At 32.7% G+C, this 24,827-nt stretch overlaps 1 protein-coding gene and 1 long non-coding RNA gene across 5 annotated transcripts in view; one reads left to right on the top strand and one right to left on the bottom strand.

Annotated features, from left to right (window-relative positions):
* The window catches only part of LOC134721633 (centrosomal protein of 89 kDa-like), a 49,101-nt gene that overhangs the window by 9,166 nt on the left and 15,108 nt on the right, over positions 1–24,827 (top strand). For 2 of the 4 annotated variants that reach the window (XM_063584753.1, XM_063584756.1), the window contains 8 exons: positions 560–574; positions 9,049–9,161; positions 13,032–13,132; positions 13,394–13,510; positions 18,960–19,029; positions 20,123–20,197; positions 21,576–21,782; positions 24,654–24,802. In XM_063584753.1, the coding sequence (XP_063440823.1) occupies positions 560–574; positions 9,049–9,161; positions 13,032–13,132; positions 13,394–13,510; positions 18,960–19,029; positions 20,123–20,197; positions 21,576–21,782; positions 24,654–24,802 (847 nt within the window). The remainder of the gene's footprint in view (positions 1–559; positions 575–9,048; positions 9,162–13,031; positions 13,133–13,393; positions 13,511–18,959; positions 19,030–20,122; positions 20,198–21,575; positions 21,783–24,653; positions 24,803–24,827) is intronic. The other 2 variants (XM_063584754.1, XM_063584755.1) reach the window with 2 other exon arrangements.
* Positions 2,954–7,682, bottom strand: LOC134721634 (uncharacterized). The gene is made up of 3 exons (XR_010107892.1): positions 7,171–7,682; positions 5,701–5,777; positions 2,954–3,504 (listed from the first exon to the last, which is right to left on the bottom strand). It is a non-coding gene; the product is annotated as an uncharacterized LOC134721634 (long non-coding RNA).

Here is a 24,827-nt window from a genome sequence, read left to right as displayed (position 1 = left end):
ATCCGTGTTCTATGGACACATTATCTTTTTCAGAATTATCTCACCAAATGCATATGGTGTTAGGCTTTCACATCATGTCTTCAAAATAACAAAATATTCAGTTCATAACAAAAATACAAGAAAAGATATTCAAAATATGTCCTGCAAAATTATATATGAGTAAGAAATTCATATTTAACAATATACTAAGCCTAATTCAGAGTTCGCGAAATCTTTTTTCCCCTGGTGGTCCTTGAAGAAAATCTGCTGGTCCTCACTATTAATCTATTGAAAAATACTAAAATTGTGTCAGTCCTATGCAAAATTTTGGTGGTGAAATACTGAGGTCTGATACTTTTCGCGAACTCTGCTAATTCACAATGAGAAAATTCAGTTCAAAGTTGTCAAAGGGAGACAACTCATTTTCATTTTGTCGCCTTTTATAAGTATTAAGTTTTTATAAACAAAATCAGTCATGCATAACAAAAAATACATTGTTAAGGCTATTTGATTTAGAAAGGCACATTAAATACTATTTCATTATCAAACATTTCATTTTACAATTCCATCTATTTCATAGCCTTCATCATGCAGGGTAGGTCATTGTTATGTACATGTTCATATGTCATGTTGGTTAGTATCATTTGGTACACATAATTTCACTCACGTACACATTAAACACATTCTCAATCTGGTTACACATTTTTTAACAGATATGCGTTAATATTTTTCCTTATTGTAATAATGATATTAACTTCTTTTTTATGACCTACCACAGCTATAGATTTACCCTTGTCTGTTTATTTTTCTGTCATAATTTGTTCAAATTTTCTCCAACATTAATAAGAAAAAAAATGAATCATATTGACCTTAATTTCATGGTTGATAACTTTTGTTTTTACCTTTCTTAGGTTTGTAAAAATGGATCTCAAAAGTCAAAACTATAGTGATGCATCAATGATATTCAAAATTGCCTATATGGGCTACCATATTTTTTATAATTATCTGTTAACAATGACCTACATTCCACACCAGTGACATGGGTTAGGTTTGTATTTGTTTTCAGGGTGTATCAATCATATTTCACATATTGTACAGATCAATAACATTGGGTCAGCATGACCTGTTTTTTGATTGACTTTGGTTTAAGCTTTATGTTTTTGTCACATCACAGAAACACATGTTGGTAATTGAATGAATGATATTTCACTGCTGCAATCATTTTATATAGTAGGAACTATTTCACAGCAATTGGGACACTATGACCTACATTTTATGTTTTGTTCAATTATAATCATAATCCACTTGTTGATTCATGTTAAAGACTCTGAAAGTTGTATACTATTGTTTTTTTTTTCTATGTTCATTCTTAAATGGACATCTATGAGAAAACCATGCAGATGGTGCTCCATGCAAAGTTGTTTGATTTTGATAAAACTTTGCTAACATGTTCAGATTGACCTTATATGAAAGTCATGCAAGTTTGAAGCCCTTACACTGCTGGTAACCATGGCAACGATAGGGATTTAGGGTATTTCCCAGTTTATTTATAGATGCATTTATTGAAATGCATAGATTTCATAGATTTCTCAAATAGAAATAAATACTATAATACTTCTGAGTGTTTAAATACTTTAATAGCACAGACAGGATGTGTATGAAGTATAAATCACATAATTTTATTAAACATAATGATATATATAGAAAATAAGGGCGTGGCAAAACACATAAAGTGATAAAAAATATGGCATTTTCATCAAATCACACTAAAATAGACACTACAGCCCAAAAGTCGCTTTAATTTACCCTAAATTTCAGACATACATTGCATTTTCTTTGGTTCAAAATATTTTGAAGGGATTTCGGTTGCAAATTAATTTTATAGATTTTATTGATCATTTAGATAGCCTCCCCCCTTTTTTTGAGGTATTTTCGCAATAAATTGAGGAAAGACTCATATTTCAATTAAACCAAGCATTCAAAAATAAATACTTGAATTATACAGATTGTATTATGCAAAATAGGTAATTCAAATAGAAAATTCAAAGTGAAATGGATTTTTGTGTCACAAACAATAGTAAGCATATATGCATCAGGCTTAAAAACGGGGGGAGCTGCCAAAGACTAATTTTTTTGGGTATTTTTTTTTATTCCAAATTCCTTCAGTACACTTGTCCTTATTACTTTAAAGAGTTAAATCCTTTCATTTCTTCCTAGTAATCCTATTTTGGTTATTGCAGCTTGCTAATTACTAAAGTTTTATTCTGGTTACTCAAAAATGATATGAAATTTAATGTCAAGTTCATCATATTGAAAAATCTTTAGTATTGACATTCAGAATATGTGTTCTACAGGTAAACAAAGATAAGACAGTTGCAACCTTTTACTTGCATGCTGGTAACAATATAAGTCATTTTGATCATGAGTACCTGAGACAGTGATGATAAAATCTGAATTTCTATTGTACAAAGGGAGATAATCCAATAAAAATGTCGTTTTTTTTAAAACCTTAAAATTGCATGTACATATTTATTTAAACTAACATACGCTTCATCAATTTAATAAAATACAAATATATCTCTATTAGGTTATCTGGTGAGAAAGTTAATATTGCAGTTGAGCATATACTATTCGTTTGCTTTTGTTGTAGTACTGTCTTAAATTCTCCTCGAAAAATGTCTAAATTCCTTTTAGCATTGATATATTTATAAATATTTCAATCTGTTTAAATGATCAGAAATGTTATTTTATTTATACCATTAGTATTATATTTAACAATCAATGTAGATGATACAATAACACAAAATGATGCTTAAATGCAAGAATAAGATTACTATAAACATACATAAAAGTTAATTCAAATTGACTTAGCAGCACAAGACAATTGTTGCATTAGGTATGGAATTTAGGGACGTATTAAATTATTTCCATACTACATGTATCTGATAAAGATTTACAAACATGTAACTACATGAACTACAAAAGGTAATTTACTAACAATTCAATCAATAAAACTAGTTAGTCAATCTAAGTAACAATTTCTGACAAATGAAAATATTATAATGTTTATCAAATGGCCAAGTACAACCGTAATCTTCTTGATTGTCTTCAATATTGATGACCTTTTAATGCAGAAGTAATTTTTAGACTTCTTCTTTGCTGATGAGAAAGCCATTCTAATGGTGAGACAGTGAGAACACTCTAAGTCCTTGCAAATGTCTCTCTCTTCTCATTTGTGTTGCAACTGTGTGTTGAATTGGTTGTTGGTAAGACTTCGGCGAGATTCACATTGCTGTTTATTTCTTTTTTCAAAGCATATCCATGAGTTCCATTTCAATTTATTTTTATTTGAGCTTGCAATTTTTTAACACCGACAGGAAAAATCAAAGACAGATCAGAGCCTTATTCAAGTATCCGTAATACTATCCAAGTTTTTCTTCATCATAAACATGTTTATCAACAAAAATGTGTCCCAGCAATCAGTCTTGTTTCATGAACTCCAGTTATTTTTGGATCACCAAATGTCTGTAAAAAATAATAAGAAAACAATTATTATCCATTAAATGATTGAAATTTCCTAAAAAAGAAATTGATTATTAACTTTGTCTTAGTGTAAATGTGTTTCGATTATCACAACTCTGACATTCCAGTACATATAATAAGAAATAATGTAAACTAGCTAAAAAGCTGCAGCCAACTTAATTTTAATGAAGTTAAATTTGCAGATTTCATCTTGTTTTTAATTAATGACATTATGACAACACAAAAATAGGGAGATGAGTATTGATTACAAATGAGACAAATATCCACAAAAGATCAAATGAAATGAATGTAAGTCCCCTGTACAACCTTCAACAATGAGATTTAAACAGCTCAAGTACATTCTATTGCAACGCAGAGATTGCACCTTACTGAGGTTGGTGGTGTTTGTATACCAAATATAGTTGACTAATGCATAAAGTATTAGCCAAAATAGACCATAACTCAAAAACTTAACTTTGACCACTGAATCATAAAAATGAGGTCAAGGTCAGATGACACCTGTCAGCTAGACATGTACACCTTACAATCATTCCATACAACAAATACGGTAGACCTATTGCATATAGTATAAGAAAAACAGACCAAAACACAAAAACTTAACTATAACCACTGAACCATGAAAATGAGGTCAAGGTCAGATGACACCTGCCAGTTGGACATATACACCTTACAGTCCTTCCATACACCGATATACTAGCCCTATTGCTTATAGTATCTCAGATATGGACTTGACCACCAAAACTTAACCTTGTTCACTGACCATGAAATGAGGTTGAGGTCAAGTGAAAACTGTATGATGGGCATGAGTACCTTGCAAGGTACGCACATACCAAATATAGTTATCCAATTACTTATGATAAGAGAAAATTAAACATTACAATAATTCTTAACTTTTTTTTCAAGTGGTCTCTGAACCATGAAAATGAGGTCAAGGACATTGGACATGTGACCGATGGAAAGTTCGTAACATGAGGCATCTATATACAAAGTATGAAGCATCCAGGTCTTCTACCTTCTTAAATATAAAGCTTTTAAGAAGTTAGCTAACGCCGACGCCGGATCACTATCCCTATGTCAAGCTTTCTGCAACAAAAGGTGCAGGCTCGACAAAAAAATCAAACTAAGTTTAGTTCTGAATCCCTTATACCTTGATTTGGTTCAATTTAAAGCTTTTAAGACATGCCCGAAATTAGAAAAATATGACTACAATGTACTGTTTAATTTTGCATAATATCAAAGAACACCAATTATTCCATTGTTTTATCAAATCAAGTTTAACTTTATTTAGATTTAAACATATTTTATTTGCTCAAAGCAAAAAAGCATCAGACACAAGTAAAACATACTTAAAGTTTAACTTTGGACCCTTTTGACCCTATAGCTGATATGGATCATTTAAAAACAAGCCAAAACATTTGAAATTTGTAAAACAATAAGCATTGAAAACAAATATATAATTAATTTTACAGCTAAATTCCAAAGGCATGTAAATCTAAGACTTTGGTTAGCTTGCATGGTTTGTTTGTATATTGTACAATTACAATTGGCATAATGTCTAATCAAATTTAAAAGTACTCTACCAGAAGATATCAACATTAATTACAAAGCTTGAATTAATATATATATACAACGGAGCAAGCCAACCTTCCAAAGTTTTACTCTACATGCAGTAGGAAAATAGCTGTAATAATGCTTAAAGTGCTTTTTCAAAAATGAAAAATACAAATGTAGTCTTCAGGTTTACAATAAACAAATGTATGCATGTATACTATAAATGAGGATCTGTCAAGCTGACAAGAACATATATTTTTTTCTAGGTTTAATTCTAATAAAGAAAACAATTTCAATATGATGAGTAATGAAAATTTTGTTGTGTAAATTGTACTGATATGGCCGTTACATGCCTTAATTGATCATAAAATAAGAATTTGAGTGTTCTGTGTGTTATTTTTACTTTTTGTTTACCAGATTCAACTTTTAAAATTGAAGGGTTAATCTAATTTCTGAACATTTATCATGTTTTTACAATAATAAATGTAACTGGTCAATTTCCAATTTCTGTATATGATTATATTTCACAAATAATGCCACAACACAGGTCATATTTGCTGTCTATTTAGTAGTCTCTTTTTATGACTTGTTTGATTCATTTTTTTATCAATTATATCATATATTTACCTATATGATCTCCTATCATACATGTATCTGCTTTCATTTTTATATTTTTTTTGTGCTTTTCCATCTTCAACATTAACCTGTTGATAAGAAATAAAATATTGTATATTTGTGCATTTGCATGATCAGTACAGTGAGTTACATCTACATGTATATGTACATTGTAAATTGAGTTGGCTTTATAAAATAATGCATTGGATCATTGAAAAAAAAAGTTTTGTAGATATGATAATTAATCTGTGTAAATGTCATAAATGCTATGATATCAATATTAATCACACCATCAAGTAATTCATTTCTTCAGTATGGTCATTTTGAATTTGTTTTATCTGAGTAATCTGTAATGTTATAATCTCATGTTGCCCGTTCTGTGCCCTTTAATTTGGATTAGTTTGTAAGCAACTATTCTGATTCTATTTTATTAACTGATAGAAGTAAATACATGTACAAGTTCTTTTCCCATGTTTATCACTGTGATACATGACCTTCACTTCGGAAATATAAAGAAGAAGATTCACAGTAACAAATATTTAGAGAGAAAAAAAACAAGTTCATAGTCTGTAAAACATGTTTTTGAGTTTGAGAACCATACAAATGTATATTGAATCAATCTAGTTGCATTGTACAATGTAGTATCGATCAGTATCGGTAAAGGAATGAATAAAGACAGGAAATTCACAACTCTTCAGGAGATATATTGTGACTTGAACAGTGTTTTATCAAAACCTTACAAAAATCTTTAGGTAAGGGATGAAAATAATGGTAGGTAAGGGTAGTGCGGTTAACACACATACTTTTTAGTTGGCCTAAATGTACAGTAGTTTTCGTTATGTTTATGTACATTAATTTGTACGTGTTTCTTTTTATTCCTTTTTAGACCATTGGTTTTCCTGTTCAAAGGGTTTTACACTAGTAATTTTGGGGTCCTTTATCATTTTTATAGCTTGTTGTTCCGTGTGAGGCAAGGCTCTGTATTGAAGGCCATACATTGACCTATAATGGTTTACTTTTATAAATTGTTATTTGGATGAATACATGTAGGCACTCATACCACATCTTCCTATATCTATCTACTAAATGTTTACTATTTCAATGGGTTATATTTAAAAACAGGGATTTGAAGCAACCATTAATTTTGAATTAGGAGAAAAAAACCTGAGTCAACGGACTCTTATTGACAATTTGGATAACAAACTCAGGGCGAACTTTGTAATCGAATATATCTTTTATCATGATAATTATAAATTTCAGAAGAATTCTAAATCATTATAAATGTATGTCAATGAAAATTAAATCAGTGTTTGCTTCCAGAAAATTATGTAAATACCCCCCCCCCCCCCCCTTTTTCTCCCAAAGACAAATGGTGAATGCTCTTCTTCCTATATTTATGAGTTGATGTGATGTTTCTAAAGTAGGTCTTTTTATGGTGTCAAATTGCTTTTTCTAACCAAAAGAAATAAAAAACAAACTTACCAGAACCAAATGAAACTGAAAGTTTTGCCTACGAATTTCCGTTGCTAGATTTGCAAGGGTCATGAAAGGATGACATCAACTCATTTTGTCTTCTTGTCCACTGCAATCCAACTCCTGTCCATGTTTGCAGCATATGCATTTAAAATTATGTTATGTGAGTCTGAAACCTAGACATGATTATCAGATAGTGAGTCTAGCCTCATGTCATGTCTAGACTATCTGATCAGGATCAGACTTATCCCAATGGCAGTTGGAATGTCTTAGCCACATGGTTTACTATGTTTTTGTTACACTCTTTCAATGAAAATAAGTTTTTGGCTACACCATATTCATCAAAAATACCATTATTTTCTATCCTTTTGCACATTTGTTGATTTCCCTCCTTCTGTTATTGACAATAAATCTACCTTTTATTGTGAAGAGTTTTACAAAGGGAGATAATTTTAGGTATATTTTTCAGTTTTTCATCATTTATTTAAATAAGCTTATATCAATTTGCAACGAAAATCCCGTTAAGGAATAGTAGTTTGAAGTGAACCATAACGTTTAACAAAATATTGTTTCAATTTGAGTGACTTTTGAGGTTTTATGGACATTTTCAGTACAGGCTGGATTCAAATTCTCGAAAAACACATTTATGTCAATAAAAATAAAAACAAAAATAAAGGTTGAAATAAGATCAAAATTACAGTTTATTTTAGTAGAAAGTCTGAATTTTAAGGTAAAACTGTTTTTCTTGTCATATAATACTTTGAACTATTCAATAAAAAAAAACCAAAAATGTCCATTTTCAACAACATTTTTCAGCAAATTTGGTACTTTAATAGAATTGCCCTGTATTCACATATTTTGAGATAAATTGTCAATTTTTATACATAGAACTATTAGATGTACTTAATACTTTACTAGGAACCCAAAATCAGCTGAAAACTCCACAACCCCTTTCATAATTTTTTTTTGATTTTGCATGGTTTTCTCGTAGACATCCATGACTGTAAAAACTAATATTTTTTCCATCAAAATGAACTTGGTGTGTCCTTTATTTAGAAACTTGGTCTACATGTAAGTCCAGTGGAAGCTTTTTGCAATTATAAAGGGTCATTATTTACATTCAGATTTTAAAGATATTCATCCACAGTCTCACAACATCATCTATTAGCTAAAAATAAGCTAAATTCACCTCACTTGATTTGTCACTTTAACTCTCTACATTATATATATTACATGGAGCATGTTTAGTTAACAACCTTTGTTTTTAGATCACATGACTTACCGGGGTAATTGATTTTAACTTGAACTAAATTATTCACAACAAACATTATAAAAACCATTTTTCTAATCGTTATCTTTCTTATAAAAAGGCTATAAACTATATGTTGTCTTATTTGGTAAGCTGTGTATAAAGCATAATATATAATAGATACATGAACCAGGATTGAAATTTTATATTTGCACCAGACACATGTTTTTGTCTACAAAAGACTCATCAGCGACACTAAAAAAAGCTAAAAAGGCAAAAAAAAAGTATGAGTTTGCAGAGAATTTGAGGACAGAAATTCCTTAAAGTTTTGCCAAATACAGCTAAGGTAAACTATTCCAGAGGCAGTACTCGACTTATTGGAATATCAACCTCCTGAGTCTTCTTAGATGGTCAAATATTCAAAAAGTGCAAAAGTTTTATACACATGTATGCAAATTCATAAATCAAATATCCACAGAAATAAAGATTTTCTTAAATCCAAGAATTAATAACTTGAAATAAATGAATCCACAGTACATGAGTTGCCACTATTATTCATAGCTATTTGTATTTACATATACATGTTAACTTGTTATAGGTTTAAAAGTTATATTTGTTTTATTTCTTACTTTACATAGGTATTCATCAGTAGAGTTTGGGAGAACAGCTGGTGGATCAAGGAAGAGGATCAGTTACTCTGATAGAGATAAGGCTCCTACTCCCCCACCTGGTACCTCTCAACAACAGTTTGGTAGGTACTCAGTGTGTCACACCATCTCTCCTTCACTCTGATAGAGATAAGGCTCCTACTCCCCCACCTGGTACCTCTCAACAACAGTTTGGTAGGTACTCAGTGTGTCACACCATCTCTCCTTCACTCTGATAGAGATAAGGCTCCTACTCCCCCACCTGGTACCTCTCAACAACAGTTTGGTAGGTACTCAGTGTGTTACACAATCTCTCCTTCACTCTGATAGAGATAAGGCTCCTACTCCCCCACCTGGTACCTCTCAACAACAGTTTGGTAGGTACTCAGTGTGTTACACAATCTCTCCTTCACTCTGATAGAGATAAGGCTCCTACTCCCCCACCTGGCACCTCTCAACAACAGTTTGGTAGGTACTCAGTGTGTTACACAATCTCTCCTTCACTCTGATAGAGATAAGGCTCCTACTCCCCCACCTGGTACCTCTCAACAACAGTTTGGTAGGTACTCAGTGTGTCACACCATCTCTCCTTCACTCTGATAGAGATAAGGCTCCTACTCCCCCACCTGGTACCTCTCAACAACAGTTTGGTAGGTACTCAGTGTGTCACACTATCTCTCCTTCACTCTGATAGAGATAAGGCTCCTACTCCCCCACATGGTACCTCTCAACAACAGTTTGGTAGGTACTCAGTGTGTCACACAATCTCTCCTTCACTCTGATAGAGATAAGGCTCCTACTCCCCCACCTGGCACCTCTCAACAACAGTTTGGTAGGTACTCAGTGTGTCACACCATCTCTCCTTCACTCTGATAGAGATAAGGCTCCTACTCCCCCACCTGGTACCTCTCAACAACAGTTTGGTAGGTACTCAGTGTGTCACACCATCTCTCCTTCACTCTGATAGAGATAAGGCTCCTACTCCCCCACCTGGCACCTCTCAACAACAGTTTGGTAGGTACTCAGTGTGTCACACCATCTCTCCTTCACTCTGATAGAGATAAGGCTCCTACTCCCCCACCTGGTACCTCTCAACAACAGTTTGGTAGGTACTCAGTGTGTCACACCATCTCTCCTTCACTCTGATAGAGATAAGGCTCCTACTCCCCCACCTGGTACCTCTCAACAACAGTTTGGTAGGTACTCAGTGTGTCACACCATCTCTCCTTCACTCTGATAGAGATAAGGCTCCTACTCCCCCACCTGGCACCTCTCAACAACAGTTTGGTAGGTACTCAGTGTGTCACACAATCTCTCCTTCACTCTGATAGAGATAAGGCTCCTACTCCCCCACCTGGCACCTCTCAACAACAGTTTGGTAGGTACTCAGTGTGTCACACAATCTCTCCTTCACTCTGATAGAGATAAGGCTCCTACTCCCCCACCTGGTACCTCTCAACAACAGTTTGGTAGGTACTCAGTGTGTCACACTATCTCTCCTTCACTCTGACAGAGATAAGGCTCCTACTCCCCCACCTGGCACCTCTCAACAACAGTTTGGTAGGTACTCAGTATGTCACACAATCTCTCCTTCACTCTGATAGAGATAAGGCTCCTACTCCCCCACATGGTACCTCTCAACAACAGTTTGGTAGGTACTCAGTGTGTCACACCATCTCTCCTTCACTCTGATAGAGATAAGGCTCCTACTCCCCCACCTGGTACCTCTCAACAACAGTTTGGTAGGTACTCAGTGTGTCACACTATCTCTCCTTCACTCTGACAGAGATAAGGCTCCTACTCCCCCACCTGGCACCTCTCAACAACAGTTTGGTAGGTACTCAGTATGTCACACAATCTCTCCTTCACTCTGATAGAGATAAGGCTCCTACTCCCCCACATGGTACCTCTCAACAACAGTTTGGTAGGTAATCAGTGTGTCACACAATCTCTCCTTCACTCTGATAGAGATAAGGCTCCTACTCCCCCACCTGGCACCTCTCAACAACAGTTTGGTAGGTACTCAGTGTGTCACACCATCTCTCCTTCACTCTGATAGAGATAAGGCTCCTACTCCCCCACCTGGTACCTCTCAACAACAGTTTGGTAGGTACTCAGTGTGTCACACAATCTCTCCTTCACTCTGATAGAGATAAGGCTCCTACTCCCCCACCTGGTACCTCTCAACAACAGTTTGGTAGGTACTCAGTGTGTCACACAATCTCTCCTTCACTCTGATAGAGATAAGGCTCCTACTCCCCCGCCTGGTACCTCTCAACAACAGTTTGGTAGGTACTCAGTGTGTCACACAATCTCTCCTTTACTCTGATAGAGATAAGGCTCCTACTCCCCCACCTGGTACCTCTCAACAACAGTTTGGTAGGTACTCAGTATGTCACACAATCTCTCCTTCACTCTGACAGAGATAAGGCTCCTACTCCCCCACCTGGTACCTCTCAACAACAGTTTGGTAGGTACTCAGTGTGTCACACCAACTCTCTTTCACTCTGACAGAGATAAGGCTCCTACTCCCCCACCTGGTACCTCTCAACAACAGTTTGGTAGGTACTCAGTGTGTCACACAATCTCTCCTTTACTCTGATAAAGATAAGGCTCCTACTCCCCCACCTGGTACCTTTCAACAACAGTTTGGTAGGTACTCAATTTTCCAGCTAGGTCGTTCTCAGAGAGCTTAGTGCCCATCGCTTTTATAGTGCACCTCTGCATTTTGTAGTTTCCAGGGTGCCCTTTCCTTTTTACCTCATCTGGCCCAATGGGCCAAGTGAACTTTTTTCATCACTTGGTGCCCGTTGTTGTCGTCCGTCATCGTTAACTTGTACAAAAATCTTCTCCTCTGAAACTACTTGGCCACTATCAACATTAGGGTATCTAATTTAAAAAATGTTTTGGGTGACCCTGTTAACCAACCAAGATGGCCACTTGACTAGAAATAGAACATAGGGGTAAAATGTAGATTTTGACTTATAACTCTGAAACCAAAGCATTTAGAGCAAATTTGACCAAGTTTAATTGTTAATTGTTGATCAAATCAAGATCTATCTGCACTGCAATTTTCCAACGAATCAGACAACTGGTTGGATTGCTGCCCCTGAATTTGTAATTTTTAAGGAAATTTTACAGTTTTTGGTTATTAACTTGAATATTTTTACAGATAGAGATAAACTGTAAACAGCAATAATGTTCAGCAAAGTAAGATCTACAAAAAGGCCAACATGACAAAAATTGTCAGTTGACCCCTTGAGGAGTTATTGCCCTTTATAGTAAATTTTTAACAATTTTCTCAAATTTTGTAAATTTCTGTTACTAGTTGGCCAAGTTCATTATAGATAGGGATAATTGTAAGTAGCAAGAACATTCAGTAAAGTAAGAACGTCAAACTCATCACCTTCACCAAAACACAATTTTGTCATAAGTCCATCTGTGTCTTTTGTTTAATATGCACAAAGACCAAAGTGAGCGACACTTCATGGTGCCTTGTTATTTCTAATTACTCTCCCCATTTTCTTGAAATTACCAAGTATATTCTTGTATGAGTAATTTGAGAAGTTAGGAAATGTTGAGACAGCAACCTAAAAACAAAAATAATAGAAGTTGGTTTTGTACAGTCTATAAAAGTAGCAAATAAACCAAAGAACAGCCATCAAAACTTAATTAAAGATTAGATGTACAATAACTATTGACAAGATTAGTAGTTGTATCACTACTTTATAAACAAAATGTGAGTCAAAATTAATTTACTTTCAACAGAAAATTTCCATGAAAATTATACTAGTGCAAATTTTTTCTTGTATGATTCCTGCAGAACTGAAGATGCTATTTGGCACAGTACTGAAAAAGGATGACTTTTGTTTCAGTCTTCAACTTTCGACAAATTACTGCTGACTTTTTGTGACACATGTACTTTATCTCTGTGTCTGCCTATTTTTAATTTCTTTAACTTGATTCCATTTCAGATGCAGATAACGAATACCGGGTCCTTGATCCTGAGGCTGTTAAAAGGGAAGCTGAGTTAAGTGCATTATATGCCACACCCAATAAAGATCGTAAAAGACAGGTAATATATCATATGTCTTCTAAAATTTTATTGTGTTCTGCTAAAATAATTTATTTGTTAACCTTTGCTACATATGTAATGGCTTTACTGTATGATTGATTGCAGTCTGTTTTTTAACTGAGTGCTGGAGTATATATATATTGTAATCCTATTCTTAGCTTATCAGGAAAGATTTTATACTTTTTTTTTAGCAATTTCAGAAAAATTCTGCATGACTTTAGATTAGAATTTTTAAATGTAAGTTATGTTGTAACATTTTAGTCGCAGACAGTTAATGGGCAGCCATCATTACAACACACAGGACAGAGAGTTAGAGCCGAGATGAAACGCTACCATGACATGGAACAAGATGATACTGATAATGAAGTTGAAGATATCGTAAGTTAAGACGACGAGATCAAATCACTGTTATTTTGACCAATAAAATATGTAGATTCCCCACTGTTGCAATGAAATTTTCTAAAATCAAAATAGGGCTACAGTAATAATATTTTGCAAAGTTACTGAATACAATATTCTTTTAATTGTCTTTATGCATTCAGTTATGATTATACTACATATGTGTTATTTTATGCACATCAGGAATCTACTAGGAATTCTAATATGACGTGCTTCTTTCGCTTTGTAAACAACACTGTGTGAAAATTCTCGATATATCTATACTTAGCGCAGACTCAGAGATATACATAATAATGGATGTTACAATATACCTCCCACGTAAATCCACATGTATTTGAACCTACATTGCAAACGCTTTGCCAAATTTATTGTATTACTAATTTTGATTAAACAAAATACATTACAGAACTTTTATTCTTATTCAGATGCATAATAAAAATAATTAATGTATTGCAACTAGTTTTGTTTATTTCCTAAATATAGTAACACTGTATATTTTGTGCAATGTCAATTTCATCATGGAACACTTTCTCTACAATGAGGGGTTCATTAAGGGATGCAAATAAGCTTGATATTTATGTTACGATTTAAAAAAATATCAATATACTAATTTAAGTTGCAGTATAAAAACAATATTTAGTCAATATCACAAAAATAAAAACTTTTTTGTAACCAACGAAGTTCGTATAATATTGTATTAAAATGGAATTCTGAGGTTTTCTATTCTATTGCCTTTGATTCAGCGAGTCAACTTGGCAGCTCCTTCTTTACGAAATGTCAATTTTGGATTTGACGGTAGCTGACGAGAAAACATGTAAATTAAAAATCAGAAAATATTTGGTTTGAGAATTAAACATATTTTTTCTAGCGGTTATTAACGAAATAATTAATGCAAGTTCAAGATCTATGAGAATATTTGAGCTTTATCTAACAAGGAGTAAAAAAGATCAGCTCCACACACGGCATACCAACCCTCGCTTCAGTATTTAAAATAACTTATTTGTCCTATTAGAATCGAAATAATTCATGGAAGCCATAGATTTGTTGTAAATTTACACATGGCCTGGGCCGTGATATTCGTTAATTTTATCCCTCGCTAACGCTCAGGATAAAATTCGAATATCACGGCCCAGGCCATGTGTAAATTTCCAACAAATCTATGGCTTCCATGAATTATTTCTTAAATGACATACTCTTCTCATTCAAGATATATATGTTGCAATTAATTTACCCTTAGTAGGTTTTTGCTAAGGGATCCAAATATTAGCAACTACAAATTAAAGAAGATTATCTTTGTCTGTGTTTAGGCATCATAAACTGAATAAAATAGATAAGTAATGTGCATATTTGATTAAAAAAATCTTTTAAGATAAAAAAAAATCGAACTTGCGAGAAAAAAAGAAGAGAATTACATCTTATGGTTTACTTTACTTGTCACAATCATTTTTTAATGTCAATTTTAGAGGTATAATTTATTTTTAAAATATTTGTTCAGGGCTTATTCTAGGATTTTGGAGAGGGAGAAGTGAAATTCCATTACCGTTTCGGTTGTATAGTGTTTTTGTGCTTATCACTATTTAAGGAAGTTGGTTTATATATGCAATTAAAAATATTCTTGTCGTGTTTTATATGATATTGTACAAAATGTATAAATTCTAAATACAACGGTTTAAACAATATTATTTGTTATTTATTTATCAGTTATACCATTTGTACTGTGAATTTTAAGTTTGAATAAAATTTGTTGCAAGCCTAGTTATATTATCATGCGCATCATGTCTCATGTGCATCTGCCTCATCTAGAAAAATATCATTTCAAGAGTCCCAGTTTATCTGATGACTCTTTTAAATGACTGAGTAATTTAATGAATATAACCACTTGCCATAAGTATGTAAAACATTATTTATTGTATATCCAGGACATCATGTCAGCTGTAAATTTAGATTCTCTTGAAAGATGCAAGTCTATTAGTGAATATATCTATCAATTACATGTTGATTAACCTTAAAAAAAAACTTTTATCTGTTTTATGCACCTGCCGTAGTGGAGGGGGCATTTAGTTTTACCCTTATCCGTCTGTTAGTTTCTGTTCTCTATCTTGAGTTTGCCTCAATCAAATGTTATAAAACTTATTCAATATGCTTTATTACCACAAAACGCAGATCAATTTTGAATTTCGGTGATGTTGTTCTAGAGTTTGCCCATTTAAAAATGGAAAAATTGCAAAAAAAATAGTTTCTGTTCTCTTTGGAAATACTTTACAATGTACATGTCAGTCTAGCAGGATTTATTTGACCATGACCTCATTTTTATTTTCAATTGCTCAATGTTAAGTTTTTGTGTCTTAGTCTGTTTTTCTAATAAAGTAATGAGTGTATGCAATAACTCAACTATATTTAGTGTATGAAAATATTTTATAAGATAGATGTCTTTGTTTGACCTTGACCTCATTTTCAGGGTTCATTGCTTAATGTTAAATTTTTGTGTATTGGTCTTTTTTTCTAAAACTTTACTTTCAGCAATAGGTCAACTATATTTGGTTTATGGAATTATTGTAAGGTGTATATATGTTTGGCTGGTAGGACCCAGGTATCATCTGACCTTTGCTTAATTTTCATGGTTCATTGGTCAGTGTTCAGTTTTCCTGACTAACTTTGTTTCTTAGACACTTTAAGTAATATGTCAATTATATTTGATGCATGGAATGATTGTTAGGTGTACATCAATGTCTGGCAGCATTCATCCTACTGTGATGTCATTTTCATGGTTCATTGGTCTATAAAATTTCCATGGTTTGATCTGTTTCTTTTATACTATAAAAAAAAATAGGTCATCTATATCTTTGATGTACGGAATGATTGTATTAAAGGTGTAATGTATTTTCAGCTGGTTTATCTGACCTTGACCTCATTTTCTTGAATCATATTCATAAATGTTAATGTGATACTTGTAGTAAAACTTAATATTCATGACTTTCAACATAAAACTGGGGCCTTGGTGGCCAAGTGGTCCAATTAGTTACTACTGTAATCCCTAGCCAGTCAACACTGAGGTTGTGAGTTTGATCATGTTGGTGCACTGGACTCCAATCTTAATTGATTAGGATTGTCAGTTTTCCTTTCAAAGGTCAGTGGTTTTCTCTGGGCACTCCAGCTTCCTCTACCAATAAAAACTGACCATGAAAATGCCTGAATACGGTGCTTAAAAGTGGCATTAAAACACCAAAAATAAATCAATCAATCAACATAAAATCAATGGTCAGCATAGTAGGCAAGGTATTTCAGTGTGAATGGTTTGGGTTTCCTAAGCTTTGTGCTAAGTTTGAACTACATGGTGAAATAAAAGCTGGTTATTGGTTGCATATTTGTAGTAATGAAAAACTGGAATAACATTTTGTCACCATGACTCCATAAATGGGTTTAAAATTAGAATTTTTATATCATTACCGGTACACATATGCACTCTATAATCATAGCTTGAGTGAAATGAAATGAAATGTTTCAAAACTCTGTTTTTAAAGGAAAATTCAGTTGGGGTAGGTCTTTGATTGGGTTGAACCTGTTTGCACAGTTATGAATTGTGTTTGTATCCTGTTTCACTGTGAAAAATTACAAGCATAATGATAACATATCCATATTCTCTAACATTGAAAATGTACACATGTGAACTTACAAATGTACTTTGATTTTTATTCACTTTTTATTGCATGAAGAATTTGATTAAAAATGTGAATACATTATACAATTAAAACAAATTTCATTATTACACTCTATACTGAGGTATAATTACAATTTATCGATAATAATTTGAAGGCCTAACCAAAATTTTTTAACAAAAGTTATGTCGTTTGATTATTTTTGTCTCGCTTGACAGAGTCAAAATTCGAGACATAGGTATGCTGTTTCAGGTGTTGGTGGCGTGAACAATGTATGAGTTTGTGATTAGGTCAGTTAATGGTCAGTTAATGGGGAACCACTAGTGATAAGTGAATGATAATTGGTATGCAGTTGTGTAGGCATTGGTATATCTAATTTCCATAGAGATTATTTGGCCCTCAGTTATTGTCTATTGACTTTGGAACATTTGCTTAGTTTGTATGCCCCACCTACGATAGTAGAGTGGCATTATGTTTTCTGGTCTGTGCGTCCGTTTGTTCGTCCATCTGTCTGTCAGGCTTCAGGTTAAAGTTTTTGGTCAAAGAAGTTTTTGATGAAGTTAAAAGTCCAATCGACTTCAAACTTATTACAGATGTTCCTTATGATATGATCTTTCTAATTTTAATGCCAAATTAGAGTTTTTACCCCAATTTCACGGTCCACTGAACATAGAAAATGATAATAGGAGTGGGGATTTCGTGTACTGGGGACACGTTCTAGTAATGTTTTAATTTGTGATTAGGTCAGTTTAAGGGGAACCACTAGTGGTTAGTGAATGATAATTGGTATGCAGTTGTATAAGCATTAGTATCTCATTTCTCATTTTGGAGATTTTTTTTTATGCAAATAAGGCCGTTAGTTTTCTTGTTTGAATTGTTTTACTGTCATATCGGGGCCTTTTATAGCTGACTATACGGTATGGGCTCATTGTTGAAGGCCGTACGGTGACCTATAGTTTTTAATGTCTGTTGCATTTTGGTCTCTTGTGGATAGTTGTCTTATTGGCAATCATACCACATCTCCCTTATATATAAAGGTGATGTGGTATGATTGCCAATAAAATGATTTAATGGATTAGGAATAAAAGAGTATGGAAAAAAAATATTCTTAAATGAGTAAGATCTTATTTGGTTTTGGAGACAGTTATTTTCCTGGTTTTATCCAATTCTTTACTTGTCATACCTTTGAAGTATAGTTATCATACCATGCATCAGCTTTCCTTAATATCGTATGTACTTTATGTTACAGTATTATGCCTGGCGCAACTATTTTGCAAGACTTTTTATACATATATAAACATATATATGTATTGCAACATTTAGGTTCTTTTTAGTTCAGGTCTTATTTGATAAATGAGAATGAATATATTGGTTGAAAATACTTGTATTTTTATACAGCTTTATTCATTTTTCAGTGGATGTAAACAATAATATTTTGTTATTAATATTTATTGATTTTTTTTCAGAACTGACATTTACATGTACCAATTACATTTCATTTGGATTTGAACTAGACTACATCTTTCCACTTTTATTAGGGTCTATAATATTTGTTTTCAACAGAAATAAACATTTTTTTTAATGATAAATCAATACTGTACAAAGTGGTGTATATGTTGTTTTTAATTGTGTAATAATATGATCATGTTTTTTTTTCTTTTCACATTTATAAAAAAGGAGTAGAGGAAAACATTGTTTTTTGTGTATACTTGCAAAGTGAAAATAAAACATTTGTTGCATTAATGGGAAATTACTCTTGGTTTTTTTTTCAGATACCCAAAGTAACTGTGGAAAGACAGACTACAACACCCCATAAAACTCCTAGTCAAAAATCAAGAAGAGGTAATAAATTTAGATTTTTCTATGCTTAAAAATCAGTTAAAAATGAATTTTGTGACAAATTAATACCTGCATGCTTATCCATGAATAAGTTATGTTATTCCATTTTTATTTTAGTGACATACATTTTATGCATGTTTATATGTGGGAAATCTCCTTTTATTATAATTTCTATAGTTGGCCATTTTGTGTATGACTATTTAAGAAATCCCTGACTAATTTATGGAAAACACTTTAAAAATGACTTATTAGACAGCTAATATGAAATCTGAGATATAATTTGCATGTATGGTGGGCAGCAAAATAAGTGGTAACTTAAAAATCCCCAATTCCCATACACCTTAATCTGCTGTTCAGAGACATTACATTTTCGGTTGTACAAGTTTAGTTTAATTCATTAGAGCAATCTATCCTACTTCTTAAACGATAGGATACAAATGTTCATCTGATGCCATTTATTTTGCAAAAGATATTAAAGGGGACAATTACTTTGCTGTGTATCGTTTAATTTCTTTTTTTCACTGATTAATTTAACCCATATTTCTCCATAATAGAATAGATCTTTAGATGTATAATTTCGGAATTTGGTTCTCTGATATCCTGTTATTCTTACTAAAACATAATTTGAATCTTTTTTTAAACACCACTATTTAATTTACATTATCAGTTTAGTTTAGATGTTATTATATTTATTTAGTGTATACAAGGAAATGTAATTGATTAATTTAGAATTACGATAGTCAAAAATATCTTTAAAAAAAATGTGATTTAGATTATTATGCATAATTTGTTGTAAATAATACATCTATTAAAAAAACAAAATTAAATATTTCAAGGAATTTAAATTCAAAAATTTATTTATTACTTCAAATTTTGAAGAGGACACTTTAATGAGAGATTTATCGATGTAAGTCCTGTACATTTTGAAATGGACATTTACAGTCAAAATTTGATATGTTGAATTAGATCATTTAAAAGCTCTCTGGATGCAAGTTTTGGAATGAAAAGAATTGCATTACTATATCCCAGTTTCCTTATATACACTATGTATACCCTTCTGTTTTATTTGGCATGTATATTGTGTGAACTTCTTTAGATGAGTCCCCTGTTGTCCAACAGGAAAAGCCAATAGAAATCGCAGTGGAGGTCAAACAGTCATCTCTCAGAGCAGGTAGATATCATGTGTGATGGAATCAGGTCATATCAAAAAAGCACTATTTGTTATTAATGCGACAAGATCACTTAAAAGAAATATGTCTAATCAAAAAAGCACTATTTAAATATAAATGCGACATGATCACAAAAATAGAAATTGTTTGATAACCAAACACAATAACTAAATATAGAATTTAAATTTTCACACACACATTGAATTTGTTTGCTCACAAAATATAGATGTGACTTGTTCACACTAAAAATGAAATTGTCTGACCACTAAAGCACAATGTTTGAATGTTTTAAAATATGACTTGCTCACACAAAAATAGGAATGGTCTGATCACAAAAGCACAATATTTAAGTATGAAAGATCACAAAATCATGATAACTAAATGCATACTAGCATGAAATAGTTTTTTCATCATTTGATTTAACAACCAACAAAGATTATAGTGATGTGATCATATCAAAAACCGAAAACTGATTTTTTTTTGGTAATGATTTTTGTAAATATTGTATTCTAGAGCATACTTTTTGACTTAATACTGCACTATATTTTGTGAAAAATGTGCCTTTACTTTAATTGTAAATGCCAGTTAACAGAAGAAATACAAATTAATATACTGGTTTGTTCTTAATTTTCTAGCTATAATATAAATATTCTAATGAAAAAGCACTGTCATATCTTTCAACTTTTTCTCTCTTTGATATTAAACTTTGACATATGATACTTCTTTCAGCAAATAACATTGTGGAATTGTTTTCAATTTTTAACCAATAATTAGTTTGCAACCTTCTTCAATTTGTGTTTCTTTTCCCTTCTGCCTGAGCAGTTCAGGTATCTGATTGCTTTTTTGTGCAGCCTGTAAAATTTTTTAACTTGAGTCTTGAAAATAAAATTTCATCATTTTGTATGTAATGAGAAATTTGCTATTGTTTTACAGATGTTGAAAACAAAAATGTTTAGACCGACTGAAATATCTTTACATTATAAGAATTGTCAAAACCTTTTAAAAGCGTTCTCTTTTAACCTGACTCTAGTAACCTTGTCATTTGCAATAAAGGTGATAGTACCCTGGTATATGTTAATAAGTGATTGAAAATTTAAGTTTCTGCTAATTTTCAATCAAGGGTGCTCAAGTTTCTGCTAAATGTCAATCAAGGGTGCTCAAGTTTCTGCTAAATGTCAATCAAGGGTGCTCAAGTTTCTGCTAAATGTCAATCAAGGGTGCTCAAGTTTCCTTCACCAATAAAATTACATTTGTTACTGCTATGATATTGCTCTAATTTACAGTAAGAGCCATTAAAGTTACGAAAGGAAAAAAGCAGATTTGTCACTTATATTAATAAAAAAACTTTTATATGGCAATAATTGAAGATTTTGATTGTAGAATCTCCTGACAGAAGTCACAGATCTGGTGCTAATACAGCTCGTAGTGGTGCTAACACAGCTAGGAGTGGTGCTACAACGGCTAGGAGTCATGATTCTTTACAACAAAGTCTGGAGGGAGAAAACTATATCCTCCGATCAAAAGCTGAACAACTGGAGTCAGAAGTTATATCACTGAAACATGTGACATCAGCACTGGAACATGGAGGTAGGTGTATACATACACTCGGGTCATCTTATAAATCATAAATTGGGGAGGGGGTATCTCCTCAGATCTATGAATTAACATCTGGAGTCAGAACTTGTTTCACTGAAACATGTGAAATCATCTATTGAACAAGGAGGTAGGTGCATATATCTCCTTAGGTCATCATTATATACTGGTAGGATGAATGAGGGTAATGGGGAATAATATCTCTGATTTAAACATTAACATCTGGAGTCAGAACTTGTATTACTGAATTGTGTCACATCAGATCTGGAGCAGGTAGGAGAGACATCTCTCTGTGTCAACATTTTATTTTGTTATTGTGATTGTTAATCATTGAACAAAATAATGTGATTTTTATACGCCCGTCAAAATTTTGACAGGACGTATTATGGTATACAAATGTCCGGTGTCCCTTCCGTCTGTCCGTCTGTCCGTCCGTCCGTCCGTCCATCCGTCTGTTCGTCCGTCCGTCTGTCTGTCTGGCGTAAACATGTCGCACCGTAACTTGAGAACGACTTATCCAAATTTCATGAAACTTAACATAGTTGTTTCCTTATGATCTGTATACTTTTTGGTGAAAATAAGATTAAAACTTTTTGAGTTACGGCACTTTGTAACTAAAACAGGGTTTGTTTTTTTCACATGTCGCACCGTATCTCAAAAACAATTCTTGATTATGGCTTAAAACTTTAAACACTTTTTAATATCTGTATACTTTTTGGTGATGATTCAAAATTTTATTTTTGAGTTATTGAGTATTTTGTAAAAAAGGGGGAGGGTTTTTTACATGTCGCACCATATCTCAAAAACGATTTATGATTATTGCTTAAAACTTTACACATGTCTTTGTTATATTAATTTAAAGATCTGTATACTTTTTGGTGATGATTCAAAATTTCATTTTTGAGTTATTGAGTATTTTGTAAAAAAGGGGGAGGGTTTTTTTACATGTTGTGCCGTATCTCAAAAACAATTTATGATTATTGCTTAAAACTTTACACACTTCTTTGTTATATTAATCTAAAGATCTGTATACTTTTTGGTGATGATTCAAAACTTTATTTTGGAGTCATTGAGTATTTTGTTAAACAGGGGAGTTTTTTTTTACATATCGTGCCATATCTCAAAAATAATTTATGATTATTGCTTAAAACTTTACACACTTCTTTGTTATATTAATCTAAAGATCTGTATACTTTTTGGTTTTGATTCAAAATTTTATTTAAGTGATATTTAGTTTTTTGTTAAAAAAAAAAAACAGGGTTGGGGGTTTCACATGTCCCGCTGTGTCTCAAAAACAATATATGGTTATTGCTTAAAACTTTCTCAGAAACTATTTATGATTATTGCATAAAACTTCCACACAAGACGTCGGGCGTATCATGCGCTCATGGCGCAGCTGTTTATTGAGAATGCAGTACAAAAACTGCCATCAGAAATTAAAATGCAATTATTTATTACCATTTCATTTTGTGCAAAATTAATGCAATTAAATTTTTAGCTCACCTGGCCCAAAGGGCCAAGTGAGCTTTTCTCATCACTTTGCGTCCGTCGTCCGTCGTCGTCGTCCGTCGTCGTCGTCCGTCGTCTGTCGTCGTCGTCCTGCGTTAACTTTTACAAAAATCTTCTCCTCTGAAACTACTGGGCCAAATTAAACCAAACTTGGCCACAATCATCATTAATGTATCTAGTTTAAAATTTGTGTTTTTTTACCCGGCCAACCAACCAAGATGGCCGCCATGGCTATAAATAGAACATAGGGGTAAAATGCAGTTTTTGGCTTATAACTCAAAAACCAAAGCATTTAGAGCAAATCTGACAAGGGGTAAAATTGTTTATCAGGTGAAGATCTATCTGCTATGAAGTTTTCAGATGAATCAGACAACCCGTTGTTGGGTTGCTGCCCCTGAATTGGTAATTTTAAGGAAATTTTACTGTTTTTGGTCATTATCTTGAATATTATTATAGGTGGAGATAAACTGTAAACAGCAATAATGTTCAGCAAAGTAAGATTTACAAATATGTCAACATGACCAAATTGGTCAGTTGACCCCTTTAGGAGTTATTGCCCTTTATAGTCAATTTTTAACCTTTTTTCGTAAATTTCCATATCTTTTACAAAAATCTTCTCCTCTGAAACTACTGGGCCAAATTAAACCAAAATTAGCAACAATCAACATTGATGTATCTAGTTTAAAATTTGTGTTTTTTTACCTGGCCAACCAACCAAGATGGCCGCCATGGCTAAAAATAGAACATAGGGGTAAAATGCAGTTTTTGGCTTATATCTCAAAAACCAAAGCATTTAGAGCAAATCTGACAAGGGGCAAAATTGTTTATCTGGTCTAAATCTATCTGCCCTGAAATTTTAAGATGAATGGGTCAACTGGTTGTAAGGTTGCTGCCCCTAAATTGGTAATTTTAAGGAAATTTTGCTGTTTTGGGTTATTATCTTGAATATTATTATAGATAGAGATAAACTGTAAACAGCAATAATATACAGCAATTTAAGACTAAAAAATAGGTCAAAATGACCAAAATGGTCAATTGACCCCCTATGAAGTAATCGTTTTTATAATCAATTTTTAACAATTTTCATAAAATTTGTGAATTTTTACTAACATTTTCCACTGAAACTACACGGACAAGTTCATTATAGATAGAGATGATTGTAAGCAGCAAGAATGTTTAGTAAAGTAAGATGTACAAACACATCAAAATCACCTAAACACAATTTTGTCATGAACTGTCTGCTTCCTTTGTTTAATTCACATATACCAAGGTGAGCGACACAGGCTCTTTAGAGCCTCTAGTTTAAATATCAATCAAATTTAGATGTAAAAAAGCTTTTAATTTTTAATTTTTTAGATCATGACACAGCAATGAATTTAATGTTAAAGAAACAGTTACAAGAAATGAAGGCAGAAAATGAAACATTGAAGAACAGCATACACAGACTGACAGTAGAACTCAGTGCTTATCAGGCTAAATTTAGACCACTTTCTGCTGAAGAAAAAGTAAATAAATATTACACATATTAAA

Source organism: Mytilus trossulus, chromosome 6 (assembly GCF_036588685.1).
Source record: "Mytilus trossulus isolate FHL-02 chromosome 6, PNRI_Mtr1.1.1.hap1, whole genome shotgun sequence".
Lineage (NCBI taxonomy): Eukaryota > Metazoa > Mollusca > Bivalvia > Mytilida > Mytilidae > Mytilus > Mytilus trossulus.
Note: the sequence above shows the minus strand (reverse complement) of the source record. Positions and strands in the feature narration are given on the sequence as shown.